The 22235-nt window shown below is 39.5% G+C and overlaps 4 protein-coding genes across 7 annotated transcripts in view; 2 read left to right on the top strand and 2 right to left on the bottom strand.

Annotated features, from left to right (window-relative positions):
* The first annotated feature begins 324 nt into the window (after positions 1-324).
* Positions 325-8251, top strand: proser3 (proline and serine rich 3). 3 transcript variants are annotated; one of them, XM_038273544.1, is made up of 13 exons: positions 325-631; positions 707-815; positions 1082-1344; positions 3075-3223; positions 3337-3398; positions 4647-4732; positions 4811-4935; positions 5065-5291; positions 5383-5870; positions 6708-6834; positions 7640-7796; positions 7923-8004; positions 8138-8251. In XM_038273544.1, the coding sequence occupies exons 1-13, from the start codon at positions 621-623 to the stop codon at positions 8187-8189; spliced, it is 1938 nt and encodes a 645-aa protein (XP_038129472.1). In that variant the 5' UTR covers positions 325-620; the 3' UTR covers positions 8190-8251. The 3 variants fall into 3 exon arrangements, with proteins under 3 accessions (XP_038129472.1, XP_038129471.1, XP_038129470.1); XM_038273543.1 differs by having other exon boundaries at positions 4802-4935; positions 5386-5870; XM_038273542.1 differs by having other exon boundaries at positions 4802-4935.
* Positions 8207-10107, bottom strand: hspb6 (heat shock protein, alpha-crystallin-related, b6). The gene is made up of 3 exons (XM_038273546.1): positions 9749-10107; positions 9381-9503; positions 8207-8762 (listed from the first exon to the last, which is right to left on the bottom strand). Exons 1-3 carry the CDS (start codon positions 9893-9895, stop codon positions 8607-8609), a joined length of 426 nt encoding a protein of 141 aa, XP_038129474.1. The 5' UTR covers positions 9896-10107; the 3' UTR covers positions 8207-8606.
* Positions 10108-11075: 968 nt separating this feature from the next.
* On the bottom strand, positions 11076-13550 carry psenen (presenilin enhancer, gamma-secretase subunit). Of its 2 annotated transcripts, none has more exons than XM_038273547.1 (4): positions 13419-13550; positions 12998-13076; positions 12727-12831; positions 11076-11533 (listed from the first exon to the last, which is right to left on the bottom strand). In XM_038273547.1, exons 2-4 carry the CDS (start codon positions 13056-13058, stop codon positions 11394-11396), a joined length of 306 nt encoding a protein of 101 aa, XP_038129475.1. In that variant the 5' UTR covers positions 13059-13076; positions 13419-13550; the 3' UTR covers positions 11076-11393. The 2 variants fall into 2 exon arrangements, with proteins under 2 accessions (XP_038129475.1, XP_038129476.1); XM_038273548.1 differs by having other exon boundaries at positions 13423-13494.
* A 1352-nt stretch (positions 13551-14902) lies between these two features.
* Positions 14903-22235, top strand: part of kmt2bb (lysine (K)-specific methyltransferase 2Bb) — a 41472-nt gene continuing 34139 nt past the window's right edge. The window contains exons 1-3 of the mRNA XM_038273539.1: positions 14903-15255; positions 18134-18212; positions 18318-22148. Coding sequence (XP_038129467.1) covers positions 14947-15255; positions 18134-18212; positions 18318-22148 — 4219 coding nt within the window. The 5' untranslated portion in view covers positions 14903-14946. The remainder of the gene's footprint in view (positions 15256-18133; positions 18213-18317; positions 22149-22235) is intronic.

Raw genomic sequence — 22235 nt, 5'->3', positions numbered from 1 at the left:
CAAGAATCGCTTCCTGTTTCCTCACTACTCACGGCCCAGGACATTTCTCCACAAGCAGAGCAGCTTCAAAACACGCGCCATGCACCAAACGACCAACGTTCCTCCCACGTGACATTTGTTGCTCAAAACGCCCTCTAATACTGTTGCTAACTTAGCTTGTTTTTGACAAGCTCGAAAACAGTTGCTGGCTTTCCTCTTCCGCGCGCTGCTGCTCTCCAATCAGCCGATTGGCGTCCCTGTAAACCCTGTATCGCCTTTGATTGGACAATTCTTATGTCCATCATTTTTTCCTTGATCTCTATTGGCTCGTAGGTGAGCAAACGTAGCAACAAATATGTCCTGTTTTTACTTCGACGCTATCAAGAGGTATTGGGAGATTAACAAAACCAGATTGTGTTAAGTTATGTTTTGTTTTATAAAGAGCTGAATTTGGGTCTTTTCTTTTTACATGTGATATTAGCTGTATCTCCGTATTGGGGTTTGATTCCACAGTAACTGTTTGGGACAAGGATATAGAAGCTTATAAAAAGCTTGTCTATATGTAAATGCCGTTCAAGTCACCCCAATTAGTTGTCATGTTAAGCTACTTGCTTAATAGATCGTGATGCCCTGAAGTTGTCATGAAATCCAGGTAAGAATTAACGAATATATATGTACTTTTTAATTGTAAATTAAAGTTACTAAAAATGTGTTACATTTATTTTAGTGGATCCGTGTTTACCAGGCAGAATCCATTCCCACCTGCATCCAGGGTGAAGAGGGCACACTATCACCCATCATGCAAGCAGTCTCTCTCCCAAAAAGAGAAAAAAACAGTAGGTTTAAATTATATTGTTATATACATATCGTCTTTTAATTACAAACAGGAGTTTGAACTCCTGTATTTTTATAATTATTTTGGTGTGGAGAGCTTTAGACCTTCATCATTCATCTAGCTGTGCTTCTATAACTAGACCTCAGTCAATCAATTTACGTAATACATTGAATTTCAGTGAACATTGTTTGAACTTATTTTGGATTGGAATGAAAGTGTCTGATTTGATCTGCTTGTACCATTTCATTTGTTGTTTTTTTGTCTTAGACTCTGAGTCCTGTCAGGTTACATCAAAGTGACAATCATCCACCTCCCTCCCCAAACCGGAAACGCCATCAGCTAAATGAAGATTTAGGCTTTTCCACCAAAGATGGACAAAAAATGTTTACTGAGATCTGGCCCTCCATCGAAAGTGAATCATCTACTGACAGCAACCCGGACTGTCCTGAAATGTCCCCAGACAAACCATCTGTGAGGTTCAACACATCCACAGCCCCCTCTGGAGCAGAGGAGGATTCTGTGCTTGCTAAGTATGTTTGCCTGTGTTATTTCCCAGTGCCTTACAGAAGTATTTATATTCCTTTAATGTAGCTTTTCATGTTTCAACCACACATTTCAATGTATATTGCTGGAATTGCGATGTTAGACTAAAACATTTGAGTTCATGACTGTGAAGTAGGAGAACAAGATTTACAAAAAGAAATCGTTCTTGCTGCTGCTTACTCACATTTATACGTTTCTATGCAGAATAATTACAGTTGCAAGTCTTACAGCTTTGCACAAATTGAGACTGAAAATGTAATTTTTCATCTGAAAATACTTTATATTCCGATTGAATAGAGTCTGGTGAAAGATGAACTCCTTTTCTGTTATAGTATTTTGCAGCCTCTTCTGGCTTACCCTCCATTTAGCTCCATTTATATTTTTTATAATTTAATGAATGTTTTTTAGGATTAATAAGGAAGTATCACAACTGCCTGATGATGGTACTACCTCCGCCATTTTATATGACAGGAATGGTGTCGTCTCTCACCAAATTTTGTTCAGTTTTACTCTCATCTAAACAAAGCTTCTTCATATACGCACTTTTCATGTCCTCCATATGATCCCTACAAACTGCAAATAAGATTTCCTTAAAGCAATATTAATATTGGTCCTCTCAATAGATTCTTTCACCTGGCTTCAAATCTCTGCAGCTCATCTAGAGCAGGGATTCCCAAACTTTACCATGCCAAGGCCCCCCTACACCAGTACATTTTCAACTGAGGCCCCCCTAAAATGAAACATGCGTAAAAACTCATGTGTAAGCTACAGCGACAGGATTAAAAAATGAGTGAACAAACCACCTAAATAAAAACAAATTTATTTTGTAAAGATGAAGTCACAATTATATTTTATTAAACTTTAATTCATTAATTTAATGAATGAAATATAACAATAACATAGGCCCACCACTTTAATTTGAATAACCTTTTTTAAAAGATGAACCTCTTTATACCTTGCAAAAACAGAAAGATTTTTGAACAAAAAAAAAGTTTGTCCCAAATTAAACATGCAGGCATTTTATATAATGCAGGCCTAACAACAAATGTTGGCTACATGAGAGATGCATAGACATACCATGCTAATGGGAGCAGTGGGCCTGATGGCTTCTACAGTTTGTCCAGTCTGGGCTGGATGTCTGTCAGAGCAACACATATGTCATTCTCCACATTCAAACATGATCTGTGTTTAGTTTTCAGTGCTTTTAAAGTGGAAAAGCCAAGATTCACACAAGTAAGTGGTTGCCAATGGAAGGAGACATTTCAGAGCCCTCTCAGCTAGGGTGGGAAACTCTTGTCTTACATACAGCCAGAAAATATTATTTTTAAGCTTTAGGTGAATGGTGTTCATAATGCGGTTATACCCAGACAGGAATATTTTAATTATTTTTATTCAATAAAAATAATTTCATGTATACATTTTTTTTTTCTCCATCTTCCTGCGGCTCCCCTGGAGCACCCTGGTGGCCCCCCAGGGGGCGCAGCCACCACTTTGAAAACCAGGGATCTAGAGCATATGTGTGCCTCCTGAATGCTTCTCCTTTTGGTGCCTTTTAGTTGAGATTAACAACCACGCCTTGATAGTTTTCAAACTGTACCACTGAGTTTTAAAATTTCAACCAGGTGACAAATATTTAATGGTTCAAAAATACTTGAGTAAGTCAATCAAAAAGTAAATATGTATTTCTGGCACTTAGAAGTACTATTTACTGTTGTAGATACGTAGAACGTTTTCGTCATGGTCGACCTCGGAGTCGAGAGGAGCGCCAGCAAATGGCCTCCGCTGACGCAGAAGAACCGAGGCCATTATGGTGGATGGCTCACTCATCAGTCCCCAGTTTGGCCCCAACTCCATCATTAAACAAGGGTAAACTCCCTGTTATGGTATCTTTCTGTAAATTCAATTAAATGCCCGTTTTCCTCCAACAAACTAAATATTTACATTTCTCCCTGATTACTGATGTTCTCCGTTCCTAAAAGATGACTGTGATTCTTCGGCTTACAGTCCAGCTGAGTGGCCTCAACAGGAGACGTCCTTCAACGTGAGTAGCTTTTAGTATTTAACTGTAACACTGTGTAAGAAGATGTGCTTTGCCATCTAAACATAGAAAAATAATTTTGTTCCATTTTTTTCCTTGTATTTGTCATAATTGGAGGCGCACTGATCAGTTTCTCTTTTCTTTTGATTTCTGACCTTTCAGTTCAGATTTTGATATGTTCTAATTTATCGCTCTACTAGCCATGTGGAAGTTGAAAATGTGCTTCAGGTTCTTTAATAGAGGTAGAAGTTGTCGGAGCCAACAAAAATAAAAGAATTAAAATTGTTGCACTGATTATGCATTGCAGCTTGAGCTTCTAAGCTTTATTTAATTCTCTTTTTAACCAAAAAACAATCAATTTAATTGTTTTTATCCCTTTATTAACTAAAAATGTTGGGAGTTCTGATCATTGATGCATTTAATGAATAAAATAAATCAGATTTTACAGTATTCGGCCTGGCAATCATTGATTAGTGGATCGAGGGGAAATATTCTGGCTGTCATCTCATACTGGTTGATTTGTATCTCCATTAAAATGAGGGATGCATCATAGAGGTGGAGTGAGCGAACCATGATAGGAAGCCTCAGTCTTTGACCCATCTGTCTCAGGTTTAAATTCCCTCATGGAGATCTGTACCACATGCTATCCCCCATTCTCTCTCTGAATTTTTTACTGTATAATAATAACTCAACTTTAGTCATCTCACACTGGAGAAATTTACCTCTGCATTTAACCCATCCCCTTGGGGAGCAGTGGGCTGCCATTGTGTGGCACCCGGGGAGCAATGGGGAGTTAAGGGTCTTGTTCAGGGACCCAGGGTGCAGGCTGTGGGGATCGAACTGGATACTTGCTACCTTCTCAGAGCACAAGTGCACTGCTCTAACCACTAGGCCAACACTCCCTCTATAGCAACTATAGGTACTGATGATTAAAGGCCACTAAAACCAAAAAAGTGTAAAAGAAATAACTGCATTGATATTCTTCCTTTTTATTGTAAAGGTCCTTGTTGTAGGTGTTTAGGGAGATCTTTTCATAACGCTTTAAAATACACCCTTTAGTTTGCAGATGTCAAATATATCCTCCCTTAAAGCTATTTTGAAAAAACTGGTATATATGTTAGCAAGCCAGATAATTATCACGATTAGTTATCGTTTAGATGCTGCAGTGTTTTTTATTCTGCTTGTATTCACTCATACTGGTGTTCAGGATGACTGAATGTCGGGGCTTTTCTTCTTGTCTTTGTCCTTTAGGCTGCGTCTGATGCTTCTGAGGGAGAATTTGATGACAAAGAAATACTTCACCTTCAAGAAAGAGCAAGCAGACTTCTACTGGAAGGGTATGTAGTGCAGCAGGTATGATGAATGATAAGTGGATAATGAAAATAAAACGGTTATCTCTCCAACAGTGAATGTAGTCAAAGCGATGGATTTATCGCTGTCAGCTCAGATGGCCTTGGATGCTCCGATTTATCCTCTCCATTCAGTGTGGACGAGCCGGTGCGGCAACCTTTGGTCCCCATATTGAAAAGACCAACTGCTGGTGAGGCTAAAATGTGAAATAACCATCTTAATTTAATGATTATTTTCCATTTATATATTTTTTTGTTGATATAACTGGTAGTTGTGTTTAATACTGTAACTGTTACACTTCTGCTTGTTGTTTTTGCAGCAAACCTTATTCCAGACTCTGCATCCTTCCAGAAACCTGCCGTCCCTAGCATTGCACCGCCCACACGTCCAGAGGATGATATTTTATTCCAGTGGCGTTTACGGAGAAAAATGGAGCAGGCTAGAGATTGGTCTCAGTCCACAAAGACATCGGGGGTGTATGATTCTGCTATCAGCAGGCAGATCCCAAGTTTTGTCCCTGCATCAGCCAGTGGAGAGCCTGACAAGGTTGGACATAAAAGCACATGATGTATTTGTTGTTTTTTTATGAGTCACAAGTGAAGTAGCATGACTTTTCTCCCTCTTATCTAATCTGTAGCAGCAGTGGAGCTTTGAACCTCCTCAGTTCTCAGAAAGCGATCCACACATGTCTGCCCCCCCACCAGGGACCCACAGACCAGGTGCTTCAGCTCCAAACCCTCCACGCCTCATTTCTTCTGCTGTCCCCTCCTCTTCCTCTGCGATGTCTCAAACCAGGGCTCTTCCTCATGTTCCTGCTCACATGCATTTACTCTGCGATGTCCTTCCCTGCCCAAACCAGTCATTTGTACAAAACATGACGCAAAAAGTTTCTGAACCCCAAACCAAAGTTGTCCACCGAAAAACTCAGGTATCAGAAAGCTTATTGAGTACCAACTGCAATGGCTTTGTCAGAGAATGTTTGCCCTCATCTCCGCATGGAAACAGAAAGAAAGAGGGATATAGTCTGCAAAAAGTAGCAGATAAGAAAAAGAAGAAGAAACAGGAGACGGCAGAACCAGCTCAGAAGACGGGACTACCTTCCAGGCAGCAGAGGAAACCTGCAAGGTGATACATTGAAGTATTTATATAATTTACAACAGGTTGACTCAGGATGTAAGGTCCTGTAACTGCTGTGCGGCAGGTTCAAGCCGCCACTCCATCTGTGTGTGTCTTTGTGGCTTGGTCAGAGGATCTTTGTCAGAGGGCCAACAGGAAGTGAATGTATGCTGCATGTATTACAGAACATAGTGTAAAACGCCTTGGGCTCCTTAGATTGATAAAGGGCCCTGTTTAGGTACAGGCATGTACATGTATGCCTTGATCTCTATGCCTTCAATGGGTTCCTTCATTTCAACGTGGTATATTTCTGTTTGACCAATGGATTGTAGTCTATAAAAATCGCGAATCAAAGAAAAAAATAACTAAAATGGCAACAACAGAAGAAAAAATACTTACAGTAATAATTGTTTAGGTCTTTCTTTATTTAAATGATTTATGATGACCAATGCTGTCTGTTTTTATTTCCACTAAAATTATTGTTAACATAAATCTATACATAAAAAAAACAAAAAAAAACAAACAAATTCTTTGCAAAGACCGCCTACTGTCCGCATCAGTGATCTACTTCTGTTTTAAAAAGCTTTTTTCCATGTTTTCTCTGAAGTAATGTATTTTTTTCAAAGAAAATTCATCTGGGGTTTAAAAAGCTGCAAGTCTTCATGAGTACAATAAGATATATTTGTCTCGCTTTGTGCATTGAACCCATGTGTTTCACTTTTTTGAATTAATTTCCTGATATTAATGAAGTGGAAACAAGTATTCTGAATAATACCATTGCATCTGTATAAATATGAATACATTCAGTAGTTTAACTGGTGAACATTTTTATTTCTGTTCAATCAGGGATTCTCTCAATCCGACCCTTAAAAAAAAGACGTCATTTAAAGACGGAAGCGAGGAGGTTCCTGAGGAAAGCTGCACGGGGAGTCATGCACCGCCATCTTCTCCAGTTCACACTGCTTTGGGACAGGTAAAAAAAATCTGCAGAAGTACAGTTTAAATACTTGAGTATCTTATTTCAAGTTTTGTTTTTAGTTACATGCATACCTGCATATCTCGAAAGGAAGTTTATGGTTCTATGCTTACTGGAAGAAAATTTAATTATGTGTCCAAAATTTCTAGTAATGCAAGCAGATTTTTTTTTTTTGCAAAGTGCTTATGAAGGTTTGTGTCAATGATCCAGGTGATGATGTTCAAGGTCTCAATAGACATGACAGATTCAGGAACTGGTTTGCCATTTAATAATTAAATTTAAAGCTTTAGATATAGAAGGGGGAAAGTGTCAGCCTAGTGGTTAGAACATTCCGCTTGGAATCCAGAGGATCTCAGTTCAAGCCCCGCTCCCACAGACTGCCACTCTGGGTTCCTGAGCAAATCCCTTAACCCCACACTGCTCCCCGGGCGCTGCACAATGGCAGCTCACTGCTCCCCAAGGGAATGGGTTAAATGCAGATAGTGAATTTCGTTGCTCTGTACTTGTGACAATGTAATGACAATTAAAGCTGGGGGGAAAAAAGAAACTCCTCAAATTATCAAAAGTTTACATTTAATGTCCACTTGGGGGCACCATAGAGCAATTGAGGCTCCTCGATGCCTCAGGTCATGATGGATCATTTGGTTGAAAAGCCTCAGTCCTTTAACTCACCTTCTCTACTTGGTCACTCATTACTTAATATGATAGATATGAAACCCTGCATATGTTTAAAAGAGTTAAACAAAATAAATATCAGCTTTTGTAGTAATGAAGCATTGGTGTTCTTTCTGGGTTTTCACAGGTAGTTTCAGAGGTTTTGTTCCCGACGGGGCCTCAGAAGACTCCCCTTTCTTCAGTTTCTCCTCCAAAAATCATCTCACCTTCAGAGTCCCCCGTTCCTTTGTCCGTCACAGACAACTCGCTAGCTGTCATTTCACAGCTGCTACAAGAGGCTGAAGGTGAGCTCATGGTTTCATTATAGAGAGACAACAGCTGTGATATATTTTTACTCCATCTATTTCCAGCTGTGACTGTTTACAAGTAATGGGCAATTTCTCTTCCTCTGGGTTGTTATTTTGCATCAGACTCTGATGGAAAAGACTTTGAAGACGACCCTCTGTTACAAGTCCTCCGACGACAGAGAAAATGGGTGAAAGATCAGATCGGGTAATTCTAAACTACGTATTCAAGTCTCATTCAAATGAATGTTTCTGCCTTGATTTTTATATTCAATCATTTGGATATTTACTTTCTTTACAAATGTATGATATCATAATAATTTGAATCTTTCTTCTGTTAGAGAGGTGGATGTGATGTTGCAGGAATTCCTGGAGGAACAACCAGCTGCTTGAACAAATCAGACTGTTGCTTTTTGTAGTTTTATATCGAAATAAAGTTTATTTATACTATAGGATTTCAACTGTTTGGAATATTTCGATGTGCATTGATCACAATCACAATATAGTGCATTTACAAAAGTTGCTCAGAAGCCTAGCAGCTTTAACAGGAGGTTAGGGATATTTACAAAGAGTGGTTCCTTGAAATTCCATGTACAATTGATGAGCAACACCAGAGGAGTTCTGTATATACAAACCACAAAGTGCAGGGAATATCAGAGCAGTGCCAAAAACGGAACAAAACAAACGGGTGTTTCGGCACGCTGTGTGCTGTTAGGAGTACAGAGAGGATTTTAATCTGTATCCGTGTGTTTATGAGGGCTGCTGATCTTTGGATTTTCTTGCATGTTGAAGGTAGCAGAGAGGTCTATATTATGTCAGGCACCTGGTGTCTTCGCTCTGCAGCATCGGCGCTGAAATGATAAGAACGCCTTCAGGGGAGACTGCTGACTCCAGCGCCATGATGTTCACTCCCTTCGGGATTCTGTAGCGGCGGTTGAATTGCAGTGTTGTAAAGCCTTGGCCCTCCTACCCAGAGACAGGTACAGGTTTAGAAGATGAATCAATGTGGTTCTGTTCAAAATTTGAAATCAGGCTTCAATAGGAAAAAAAACATGGAAAAAAATTTAAAATATTTTAAAGGTCTGGAAGGAATGCAGAATATAAGCATGGAGAGCATGAGGATGTTGGTAAAAGCTTCATGCTTCCTTCTGTCCTTTTCTAGATTTATCTCCTTGCAGCCTTAATTCTTAAACACTTTACTCCTGTTCTTCCTTATGTCCTACTTCCCTTCATTCTCCCTTCTCTTCCAAATATCTTTCCTTTCTTATGTCCTTTTCTGTCCTCCCTTTTCTCCCTCCTTCCTTCCATCCTTCTGTCCTGTCTTGTCATTCGTACTTTATCCCCTTCCTTCAATCTTTCCTTCTATCCTTCCAAAACAAAGTTTCCACCAATAGAGATGTCTGCATAGCTTAGATTATAAGACTGCTCACCCTTACAAGTCGGATGGGAATGTGCAGAAAATATAAAAAAAACCCTGTCCTATTTCATAACAGAAGGATTTGGGAAACATTTTCTTTATTGTAATCACTTAACTCACACAATCAAAATGACACACTGAGAACATTTATTTTTCTTTAAACAAACCTTCAATTCTTTGTGTTTTCCTTGCACTTCCAAAAAGTCCCCCACAACTTTGACCAGCAGGTCCTCTGGGTTGAAATTCTTTACATCAACTTGAACTGTAAACCCAATGTCATCGCAGTAAACCTGTCGACACAAGTAGACATGATGTGACAAAGCTTCTCAAAGAAAATTGTTTCATTTGATCATAAGATGTTAAATTTTTGGAAGGCTTGACTGAATCAGTGTTCCTCTGAAAAGAATCAAATGTTAGGTTTGATTTAAAGAAGCTTAGCAGCAGATAATATAAATCTTAATAAGCTTTCATGCTTGTCTGAAAATCCTTTAAAATGTTTGGTTCTATTTAACTTAAGATTAAATGAAAGACCTACCTCTGCAGAACTGACATTATCAGCCTCTGGAACCAGTAATGATGGAGACCATTTATAATAACCATGAGACCCGTTCAGCCGAGGGGGTAGAACCCGCTCCCATGGAATACCACCAGTTGTTCTGGAGGGAGGCACGATAAAATCCATTTCTAGAATTTAAAAACTCAAATGTATCTGAAGAGTTCAGAGGAGTGTGATAAATGCTCAGAGACCAGCACCTTCCCTTGGTTTATAAATTCTCTGACCAAATAAGTGAGCAATAAGAGAAAGGCCAGCCCCTGTTGCTATGTTCCCGTGAGTCCCGAGTAGGAATGAGCTGTCCAGTTTCTGCTCCCCCTCTGTGTGCTTAACTTGACTGTCAGTCTTTTTTATACTGGAGTTACATAAGAAGTTGGGAATTCATACTGGGGGACCTTGCCTCAGTCACATTCCACACGATGTACCCTTGGGTGTCCAGGCACGGCCACCCACAGAGACGAGTGTGTTTTGGGAATGACACAGCTGTTGCTGGCTTATTGTCAATGAGTGGTTGCCTTTAGTCTTTAGTGTTTTTATTGGGTTGATGACATGGATATACACTTGTTTCATGTGTACTTATCAGAGCTGCTGTGGGTTAAGTTGGTTGTTGAGGAAGATCTTTCTAAAAATAAGTTCAAAAGAAGAGTGGATCCTAAACACATGTAGAAACACGTGCTCTGTGTCTAACACATCAAGTGTTATTTAACAGGTTGGGAAACATTTAATTAGGGAAATAAATTTAAGGAAAAGAAAAAAGAAGTAATACATTTAGTGACATTAAATGAAATGCTAAATTGGAATACTCCCTAAATTCTACAGCACTGGGTTGGCTTCCTGAAACATGGGAAGCACTGCATGTTCTGAACTCAGTTCTCCACACACATAGCAGATATGTGCACATGTTCTCTCTGGTAATAATGCTAAACATGGCACCTAAGCTTCAACTGTGACTATAAGTGGCCATGATTATGACTCAGAGAATGAGAGGCAATAGGGGACATTTGGAGGGATTAAGTTTGTGGGGTTTTATAATAGACACAATCTTGGCTTATAGACAACATAAAGGTAGGCAATTGTTTGGAACGCAAAAGATTAAATCTCAGTTATTAGGAGAAAGAACTGTGTTTATCGTAACACTAAAGGTTGATTGAATCATTTTATTTAGTATATGACAAACTCTAATAGAGTCTCCTAAATATAATTTTTAGTCATACTGATAACTGGCAAACTGGAATCCAGTTGTGGAAATGGGCTTTTATATGTGAGACTAGAAAAAACATGTTAAAATGTAAACACTCAAGACACATTGTAGCTTAAATGTATTTATTGGTCAAGAAAGAGTAAAAATCAGCTTGGGTGAACATTCAAAATCAAATTAGGAATCATTTTAAGAAAAAAAAAAGCAGTCTAATCTTTTTTTTTTATAGATATATAAACAAAATGCACACCTTTAACACTTTGTTAGCTCATACTGAAATCAAAGAATACGAAGAACCTATTAAAAAACAGACATTTCAGAGTGCTACAGTATCTACATTTTAAAGGTGATAAATCTCACAAGGACCAAAATCTTCCACTTTGATAAAGAGAAAACTCTTTGACTCGTCATAGTCGGCTGACGGACATCTCAAGGAGTGCCCAGTGGAATCGTGAATGAAAGGCGATCGCCAACCTCCCCCCACTGGGATCTGTAGTGTTGGTAAATCGTGATCCATGTTGTCAATACTGCGACCCAAAACGACAAACCCAGTGCCGAACGTTTCACATCTAGGAGAGACAACACATAAAGATGAGGTATTTTCATTAAAAATTCTAATTTGTAAAATTGCATTTAGGTCCAAATACAAAACATATTCTCCTTTATAATTTAGAATAAAACCCTTTGGCTTATAGCATTAGCAGATTCTTCAAAGTGCTGCTGATTGAAATCCATTTCTTTATCATTAATACTTTACCTTTTTTAAAGAGTGACATTAAGGATAATACATTTGTCATTAACACAGACAGCCAGTGTTTATGTAAAGTTAATTTAGAGAAATTTGAATTCAATGCTAATGTATAACGTATGAACCACTATTTAAAAATGGTGTATGATTTTACCAGTTAACCTGAGGCTGCTATTTTTAATCCACTGACTTAATTGGTGATTATTATGGAATAAAACCAACTATAAAATATTTAAACAGTTTAAGGCTATCAAATACTGATAAAAAAAATCTTTTGACTTGAGAGCCAAAGCCTGCGGAAGAAGATTAGGGCCACTGAAAAAAAAAAAAATTGACTGAATTTTAAATGTTATTTCAGTATTAGAAAAAAGTTGGAATTCTGAATTTAACCTCAGAATTCTGACTTAAATCTGAGATTTTTATTATTGTATTTCAGTATAATATGAGAAAAAAGTCAGAATTCTGACTTCAATCTGAGATTTTAAGTTTTATTTTAGTACAATATGAGAAAAAAAGTCTGAATGAATTCTCAGATTTCTGAGATTAAAGTCAGAATTCTTAGAAAAAAGTCAGAATTCTGACTTTTTTCCATATTAAACTGAAATAATATTTAAAAATCAATAAACTTTTTTTCTTTTTTCAGTGGCCCTAATCGTCTTCCGTAAAAGCTTTATAACGTCTTTACAAGGTTATTAATCGATTAAAAAAATACCTATCCTTGGCCTAATTAAAGAACCAACAGTACTCTGAGGAAAATTCCATCACTCTTGTTAATCAGTCAAACCTTAATCTGCAGAATAAAATAATTGATCATCACAGATCATCTCTGATCTCCTGGTGATCACATTTCAGGGAAACATTTGTTGACATTTTCTTAAATTAGGTATGCTTTAAGGCACTATAGTAATCTAAAACAAAGTAGCTACCCAATATCATTTCCTGTTTTTAACATTTAACCGTTTTAACATGCTGCTATTTTTACCATTTTAGTCACATATCAGTTTATACACTTACATGTTTTAATTAAGGTCTGTTCAGTGAAGGGTGGCTTAACAAAAGCTTCCTTAAAAAACCAAACAACGTTTACAAGCCACAGGAAAGGAAGAAGAGCAAAACCACCTGAAAACAAACAGAAAACATAAACACTTTAAGCCAGAGCAACTATAGTCATAAATATTCTTCGTGGACTTAACATATCATCCCTTCTCTCCGTTTCCATATTAGGAGAGCAAAATGGAAGTTACTGCAAGGGACGGTGTCTGAAGTGATTTAATTTCCTTCCTACCCAAGTAATATTTTCTACATAGGCTGAGCTTCTCCTCGTTGGGAAGTCTTTCCAGGTTCATGGTAAATTAAAAGTGGCTCTGTTGAAGGAAGAAATAAAGTTCCAGTTAGATTTTTAATGGTCGATCATCTTTGAAATAAATAAAGCTCGAGGAAAACATTAATACGTTGGCTACTTTCAAGCGATGATTTAGCGAAAAAAACAGCTGTACGAGAGAGTAAACATAATAAAAATACCAAAGAACGTTCGTAAAAAGCTTTAATCGTCGGTTAAAATAGCTTGAAATAGCTTCAGGCAACGTTAGCATGATGTAGCTATTGCTAAACTTGCTGCTACAAAAACTACGTTATCCGAGTTCTGGGCAGTTTGTTTGAAGTTATATTAAATATGTATAAGAATGTTTTGCATTTATGTTTCATACCTACGGTATTTCAGACTGACTCGAAAAAGGGAAACAAGAAAATAGAAGAACACTTCCTGGTCCGCCCCTCTTCTTCGTCTTTTTCCTTATTACCTTTCCCTGTGCCAAGCAGACAGAAGACGTCACAATAAATACTGCCACCTAGTGTACAGTTGAAAGAGGCACATGAGGGAGGTCACAGACAGACAGCTTGATAGATAACACATGAGACAAGGCTTTTGAAAGAAATGTACAAATAAAAGCATAAACCGCCATAAAATTAGGATCTTTTTCTTTTTTAAACGTTTTGTTTTGAGTACTCTCTGTAAAACAACTAAACCATCCTGCATACCCTCTGGATTTCTTCTTATATATATATATATATATATATATATATATATATATATATATATATATATATATATATATATATATCCACTAAATGTGTGACACTCGGTGTACTTTGAAGAAAATAACCGTACAAAACTTTAAATCCACGATATGTGTAAATTAGTAAAATAATGTCTTGATATGGTTCACATTTAGTTTAATATGGAAGAGGATTAGAGCCACTGAAAAAAGTTAACTGATTTTTTAAATTTATTTTAGTATAATATGAGAATAAAATCAGAATTCTGATTTTTATCTTAGAATTCTGGATCTTAATGCAGATGGGCACCATGAAGAAAGAGATGTGGGAGCACTCAGCTTCACTGACAATTATGTGAGTTGTTTGGGAGGAACAGTAACACATTGGTGGAAATTACGGAATTAGGCGACTTTTTACTTTCCAGAAGGGTCCCCGAAATTGATTAAAAAAGAGAGCTAGTTTAGTCTCTAAAACAGGAAGATGGCTTGATGTTAACATGTTTGTTAGCTGTCAGAATTTATAGTAAAAATTCCGAATTCTGAGAAAAAAAAGTCAGAATTCTGAAATTAAAGTCAGAATTATAAGGAAAAAAGTCAGAATTCTGAAATTAAAGTCAGAATTCTGATTTTAAAAAAAACTCCGAATTCTGAGATTAAGGTCAGAATTCTGAGAAAAAAGTCAGAATTCTGAGATTAAAGTCAGAATTCTGAGAAAAAAGTCAGAATTCTGAAATTGAAGTCAGAATTATGAGAGAGAAAAAAATCAGAATTCTGACTTGTTCTGCTATTATACTGAAATTAAATTTAGAAATCAGTAAATTTTTATTTTTAAAAAAATGTCAGTGGCCCGAATTCTCTTCTGTAGTTTAACAAACTAGTTAATGTATCATGCCGCCATCAGTTTTAATGTATTCTGTTTTATTGCTCCCATCATTATCTTTTTCAAATAACTTTTTTTTAATCTAAAATTAAAGTTGAATCTATGTATCTCAAATCTGTTGGAAATGTTAAAGTTCTTCCCTTTTACGTGTTTTACTCCATTGCTTGAGTATGACTCTCTCCTGAGTGACAAAAAACTCAGTTTCCCATGAGACACTACGGCTCCCCCCTCCCATCTCGCGCCTTCCCTCTTGTCTCCCCCTCAAACTGCTAGCCGTCGGTGTGTGTTGTTGTTCAAGCAATGATGGCGGCGGCAGCGGGATGCGGATCGGCAACCGCGGCTGCCGTAGGAGGCCAAGGTGGAAACGCTACGGCCAGAGGTCGTTTCCCCGGTCGGCCTTGGTCATCGCGGAGTCGTTTGCGATCCGAGAAGCGATGGCAACTCGGGCGTTCGAGCTCAGAAGCTGATGATGTGACTAACGGAGGGCCAAGGCCCGCAAACCTGGCTCTTTCGTTAAACGAAGACCAGTCTCACTTGCGCCTACTCGGGATAGAGGCAAGCCACAAGATCCTCGGCCAAGCTGGATACAGCTCTAGTGGAAGTGAAGAGGTAAGATCCTCATCGCGGAAGTGAGCGATTTATTCAAACTGGACACATTCACAGTGATCGCATAATGCGCAAGAATGAGTGCTCTCCACGGCTGTGTGACTGGTTAGTGCCATGGAGAAATGTCAACATCCCATTGGCAGGCTAGCTAACTTTAGCTTCAAGCTAATCGGTACATGTTAACCAGCGCTAGCCTACTTTAGCTTTCCATTAGAACACCCCGAGCACAAAATGTTACTAACTCAGACAGCAGACCCCTTTAAAGTCACCATTTAAAGTCAGTCTCACTTCTTCTCTACGGAATAAGAAAATACACGCGAAACATGGATAACATTTACATTTCAATAGTTGTACAGTGAGCTTTTGTAAACATGCGCCGCAGTTATTTTACGTATGGCCCTCTCTGTACAGGGCCTTGCTAATAGCCAACACAAAGAGCAGGAAGGCTAGCGCCTCTGCAGAGACTACATGCTAACTATTTTTGCCTAATGCTCCGCTAAAGTGTGTTTTAACTAGACACGTCTTGTGGTTGGCAAAGTATAAAGTTCATATAAAAATTTTTTGATAACATTTATAATAGGGGCCATAAAGGTTGTTAACTGTCAGAGGGGGAATAAATCGTTTCTGGCTAGCTGTTAGCCTAGCAAACAGGGCATGTTTAAATGGAGCGATAGAAGTGTGCCAAAGTCACTGCTCTACGTTTTGTTAAACTGAGAAGCAAACAGCAGCATTGTGTAGTAGATCTTCTATAAAGCTCAGCTGTAATATAACAAAGGTTATGTGTAGAGGGAGTTGTAGATTACATACTGTTTAATGTAGTTTTTTTTTTTATAAAATACTGTAGGCGTGACCATCATTAACTAAAACGTGTTTTTTTTTTACTTGGTAGTTACTCATTATGTGGTTTAAGGGATAGTTTGTGAGCTTGATTTGATAGTTTGACGTGCTTTGGAAAGTTGGAGTTGGTATGCAGAACGATGTAGTTCACAGAAAAGAAGTTGCCAGTGATAGAAAGTCACAGCTGCAGTGAGATCCTGCTATCTGCCATGCTGGTCAGTTTTGCCATTCAAACACACTTTTTCTTGGAACACTTTTTTTGTTTCCAGAACTTTAACTGTAAAGTAATGCTCTTATTTCTTAGAACTTTATATTAATATTCAGCCATATTACCAATAAAGTAACTATTCAGCTGCATGCATATTGACCTAATCATACTCCTGTAACCCCTAAAGGTTATAGACCCAAGTGTGCTCAGATGTCGCTGAATAAAAATCTCTTTTGCTGCACTATTTGTTTTCCCCTTGTGTCTCACAGATTACACCTGCGTACTGTTTGCAATACTAACAGCACTGTCTGTCTGTCCATGCATGCAACAGTATTCACTGAATCAGAGAAAATGGTTCTGCAGGTGCAAAAATTCAGAAATATTTTAATGCAACTCGTATTTTGCAGGTGTGTCTTGACAGTATAATAATAATTCTTTTTTTTTTTTTTTTTTTTTTTAACTTTAGTTTACCCAAAAAAGGCTTTGCTGCTAAACATACACATCAAGTGTGTACATTAACAGTATTTAGTGTCCATCCAGTTGCAGAAATGGGTAGTGTTACAGCCTGACACAAGTCCTTTACATTTGTGATTATGAACAAGACTATATTTTGATCATGATTCCAGTTCAAATGCATGGATGTAGGATATAGAAAACACTGCAAGATTATTCTAAGTACTGCTGAACAGAACAGGGAAAGACTATAAACGTTTTTAACAAGATGTTGGTGTTTAGAATCATGAAGGAATTCTTTTAAGTGTGGCAGTTAAAAGTATCTAAAACCCCCATCTCATTGCATCAAATACTTTTCTGCAGGATTCGCTTCTCCTGGATAAGCATCTCGTGCCAGGGTTCATTCGCTTGCGTTCTGTCATTGACTATTATATCAATTTCTCATACTGAAGATGCATGCAGAGACAGTGGAGAGGAAAAAAAGAGCTTTTTTACCAGGAAGAAACCTCCAGCAGAACTGACCTCAGTTTGAGCATTCTTCTGCCAAGCCTGACTGGGGGTTCAAGCAGACACACTAAGCGAACATAGAAGCACTGAACCATAAACACTTTCTTTTTTAGAGAATCTAAAGACAAACCATATCCATAGATAGGGTCTTTATTTGTAAGACGAGGTTAAGCAGAAGAGCTATGGATCAGTTTTCATGTATAGATTAATGGACATCCACATGCAGTTTGTCTAAATAAATACTGAGCCCATAGTTATGTATAAGAGAGAAACTGGACCGAACACTGAAAAACAGAGTCAGCTGTATCGTTTAAATGAAGGCGTTGAAGGCATCAGCCCAGCCAATCACTCCATCTTGGCTGGAATAACTGGATTGTTCTCATTCGGATGAGCATTGTTCTGATTTGAGTTTCTTTAACTCAGATAATTTCTTTAAATAATCTGCTTCTGGTTTGTGTGCTGCAGGATTACTGAATGGATGCATTTAAGAAACTGTATATATATATACTTGGATTCTTCAGTATTGTAATCTGGATTTTATTTCCCTGACTTTTGTTTCGATGAGTGTTAACCACTATTTTAGACCGTTATTTAGACAGAGAAACCACGCTTTGGCAAACTACGGTTTGCTCTCACACTTATTGTGTTGTTGTATTGATTATGTCTACATTATGCTTTCCAGTAATCTGACCTCTGGCGTGAAGAGGCAGAGTAAATGTCAGCGATCCTGTAGGAAAATACTCTGAGTGCTGGTGAAAATGCTGCTGCCAATGAGCATATCTGTAGCTTTAGTTGTTGGTCTCGGTTTAAATGTTGCCTGTGCAGCATTATTAACCATATATAGACAATTAATATTTTTCTTTTCTTTATATAAAGGGTGATGACTTCAAAGGATTTGAAGCTGACAAAAGAGGTTCTGCCGAATCTGCAATGCTGCAAAAAAATTCTTCCAAAGGTAAAAAGCTCATAACATGCTTATTAATATAGGAACATGGCTTACGTAGAAGATCAGACGGCTTCCTATTTAAATTGGATGTTACATTTTCTTTTCCTTTTGTAGGAGACACTGTCAGCACAAAATCTAGGAGAAAAAGTGAGAAGCCGCCACAAAAAGTGCCAGCAATTGATGAGGCTATCCCGCCTGACCCTGTAAAAGAAGAGAAAGCTGCGGAGGAAACACAGGACATATCTCTAGAAACAAAACCGGCGAGGGATTCAAAGAAGCCGTCAAAAGGAAAAAACACTATGGACCAGGGGTCAGCTAAAGGCAGAGCATCAGCTGCAGCCCCAAGGATTACTATTAAGTTGGTGGCCAAAAAGAAGGTGAAAACTTTAAAAGAGCCTCAGATAAAAGCGGATAGAAAGTTAAAACTGAAAGAAGCGCAGGACCAGCCCGATGTTGAGGACAATCAGGCTGATCAGATTTTAAGTGCTCATATCAAGTTGAAAACAGAGTCGTTCAGCGATGAACTCAGCCCCGGGGAGAAAGCACCAGCTACCGTACCTATGAGGAGGCGTGGGAGATCTGCTGTAAAGGTAGCAGAGCCTTTAAGCCAGACTACTGCCAAAGTTGTGGTTGGTGACCAAAAATCTAAAGAGAAGCAACCGACCAACATGGATAAGGAAAGCGGTTCTGCGAAGCAAAAACTGAACGCGAAGGATGTAAAGAAAAAGAGAGCTGCCCTGCCTCGGCGTTCTGGGGTTAGACTTGTTACCCGTAGAAGTGCGAGAGTTTCTACCCCCCTCTCTAAAAACACAACAGACGCTGTTTCTGAAACAGAAAGTCTGAGTAAACCTGCAACTGTTCAGCCCGAGTCCAAGACCGAAATCTCACAAAAAGCTCAAGCCAAACCAGCAGTGCGTAGAGAAGGACGACGGCAAAGCAGAAGATTAAATAAAGATATTACAGTACCAGAAAATCATGGCTCATTATCCACAGAACCGGACAATTTATCTGCACATGCCGGTGAAAGTGTGCCCATTAAAATCGAGGAAATGAGAGTCCCCAGCATAAAGTTAATAAAGATCAGAAACCCTAAATATGATGCACAAGCCAGTGGGAAGACTTTGTCTCGTAAGAAAAAACGGAAAAAATATATTTGGACTTTAGCATTGGTCGAATTAGGAAGTCCAACTGTGAGGGCAGAAGATAGCCTTAAAGTACCAACAGAGGCTGTTAGCAAAGAGGACCAGGCACCTCTTTGTGACACCAATGTTAAGAAAACCCCAAAGAGAAAGGGTAGAAAATCCAAAAAGGAAAGCACGGTTCCGCTTGAAAGCCAGAACAATGTTGAAAAGGATCCACAAAGCATGGCTGACTCTGAAACATCAAGTTTAAATGTGCAAGCTGAAGCAGATCCTACGCCTGAAACTCCCACGCAAGACACCTCCAAAGCAGATTGCGGGAAGGTACCACCTCTTCAGATTAAAAAAGTCTCTTCTCCCGGCAAACATAAAAGCTCTAAGCCGTCTTTTCTCATTCAGCAGGTTAGCCCTATACCTGAAAAGAAGGAGGAAAATATGAAGGATTTGCCAGAAGCTCAAGAGGAGATGTCTTCTTTACAGGATACTGAGGGCAGCCCGGTTAGGAGGCTAAGAAGGAGGGCATCAAGTCTTGAGTCACCGCAGAAGAAATGTGTCAGCCAGAAACCTTCAACCGTTCAGAAACGAAGGTTAAGGAAAAGTCCTCAAGAGAAAGAAATGCCACAGCTGAAAGCCGAAGTTTCTTCTCAGGTTTCCTCCGAAGAGTCCGCCCCTCAAATTCTTACAACAACCTCATGTCCTAATTTGGCCGAAGATCCCCCAGTGGCTACCAGTTTAAACCCCCCTGATATTCTAGAAAAGGAAACACCAAAAGTCCCAGATAGTCCACCACAAATGCAGGCTGAAGTTTCTCCACAGACACTGGAGAACAAGCCAGAGCCGCAGATTGAAGAGGCTCAGCCATTGACAGTGCCTTCCAAACCTAAAAAGCCCAGAACAAATAAGCAAGGCAAGAAAAAGAAGATGGGTCGAAAGCCGAAGGCTTTGGTTTTACCTGATGCCACCGTAGAGACGGCCCCCGACGCTGTTGAGGTTAACACGGAGCCCGCTCAGTTGGAAAATTTTCAGCCTTTAGTCGAAGAGGTGAGTCAGCCGGAGGGAGAGGAGAGAACAGAACCAGAGTCGGAGACCAAACAGGACTCCGTGTCAGTAGAAGTCCAAGAACAACCGGTACGCCCAACAGTAAAAGAAGAACCGGATATGCAGTCTATAGACAGTAAGCATTTGGAAGACGGGCAGCGGTTGGAAGACGGGCAGCGGTTGGAAAGCAGGCAGCGGTTGGAAGACGGGCAGCGGTTGGAAGACGGGCAGCGGTTGGAAGACGGGCAGCGGTTGGAAAGCAGGCAGCGGTTGGAAGACGGGCAGCGGTTGGAAGACAGGCAGCGGTTGGAAGACGGGCAGCGGTTGGAAAGCAGGCAGCGGTTGGAAGACGGGCAGCGGTTGGAAGAAGGGCAGCATTTGGAAGACGGGCAGCATTTGGAAGACGGGCAGCATTTGGAAGGCGGGCAACAGCTACACAGCCAGGAGATGGACAGTCAGCAGTTAGTGGTGTCTAAAAGTCAAACATTTGCTCAAACTATATCTAAGAAACCTTACAAAAAGCTAAAAAAGAAACGTAAAAACCTAATTGGTCAGCATCAAAAGCACAAGCACAGAGGCAGGGATGGGAAATTTGCTCCACTTACATCTCATGAAAGTCAAAGTTCCTTTGAGGCTAATGATAACAGTTCTCTGCTTCTGACAGGCCCCACTCCTCCCCACAGTGCGACGCTCATCGGAGTACAGAAAAAATACAAAAAGAAGCACACAGGCCTGCATTTTGTTGGAGCTAAAAAGTCAAAATCTCGGTCTAAAATCATTTCCAGCCTGATTGATATGGGAATGGACAAAGGTAGTTTAAAGCAAGAAGAAGCCGACACTCCAGTGGACACTGAACAGCATGATGTTGTGAATGCCCAGCCTTGCAAGTCAAAGTTTGTCAAAAACATCAAGCACTTTATCATGCCTGTGGTAAGTGCAAGGTCCTCCCGAGTGATCAAGACTCCACAGAGGTTCATGGATGACATCGGCATGTCTGTGTTGCCTCGAAGGCACTCTCCAAAGAAGGGTTTACAGCTGGGCTTGAACATTCGTCCAGGGAAGAGACGAGAGGATGGGCCTGAAAGGCCACTGTCTCCCATCTTTCCTATTGACGAGGACATTTTGAGCGAAGCTCAGCTGGATGTTGATCTGTTTTCAGCTCAGGACCTGGAGGACAGCATTGATTTAGCTGACAGCCTGTTTTTTGACTGTAAAAGTGAGAAAAACGAAAAGAAGTCTCCTCTAAAGAACGCTAGCTTCAAGTGGAATCTTCCTGAAGATCCCTGCGAGGAGTTATTTACACTGGATAAAAGCGCAGAGAGCAAATGTGAGGATCTGTTTTTATCTACCACAGCAGATAAGCTCCCAGAACCGTCTTCAGACCTCACAGAGGTTCTGAAAAAGAAGAGTCCGCCCAAATTTAACAAGCAGGCAGCTCACCTGAACATTTACCAGAGACTTAAAAAGCCTGTCTTAGGACTTCCAAAAAGCAAAATCACACAAGAGCTGGAACCTACGTGCAAACCCACTTTGCCTCCAGTTGATTTAGCAGAGGGACTCGACGATGAGGTCATGAGCATCAGTCTGAGACAGCGGGACACAAACGTAGAAAAGGAAAAGTCCAAGATAAAGATCGAAGACCTGGACAGTCCAGGGGTGGTTCGAAAGGTTTCTGTCTGCGTTCGGACTCCTCATTCCTACGCCGCTGCTTTGAAGCAATGTGAAGAGGAAGCATCAGCAGTAAAAGACTCAGCTTTAAGTGACTCAGGTAAGGCAGCAAAAATGATCTGAAATTATGCTGGTCAATGGTGAAAACAAAGGTGCTTCATGAGCAGGCGTTTTTTTTGTTGTTTTT

This window comes from Cyprinodon tularosa, unplaced genomic scaffold, assembly GCF_016077235.1.
Source record: "Cyprinodon tularosa strain WSP-4 unplaced genomic scaffold, ASM1607723v1 ctg876, whole genome shotgun sequence".
In the NCBI taxonomy this organism is placed as follows: domain Eukaryota; kingdom Metazoa; phylum Chordata; class Actinopteri; order Cyprinodontiformes; family Cyprinodontidae; genus Cyprinodon; species Cyprinodon tularosa.
The sequence above is the reverse complement of the archived record's forward strand: the minus strand, read 5'-3'. Positions and strand labels throughout refer to the sequence as shown.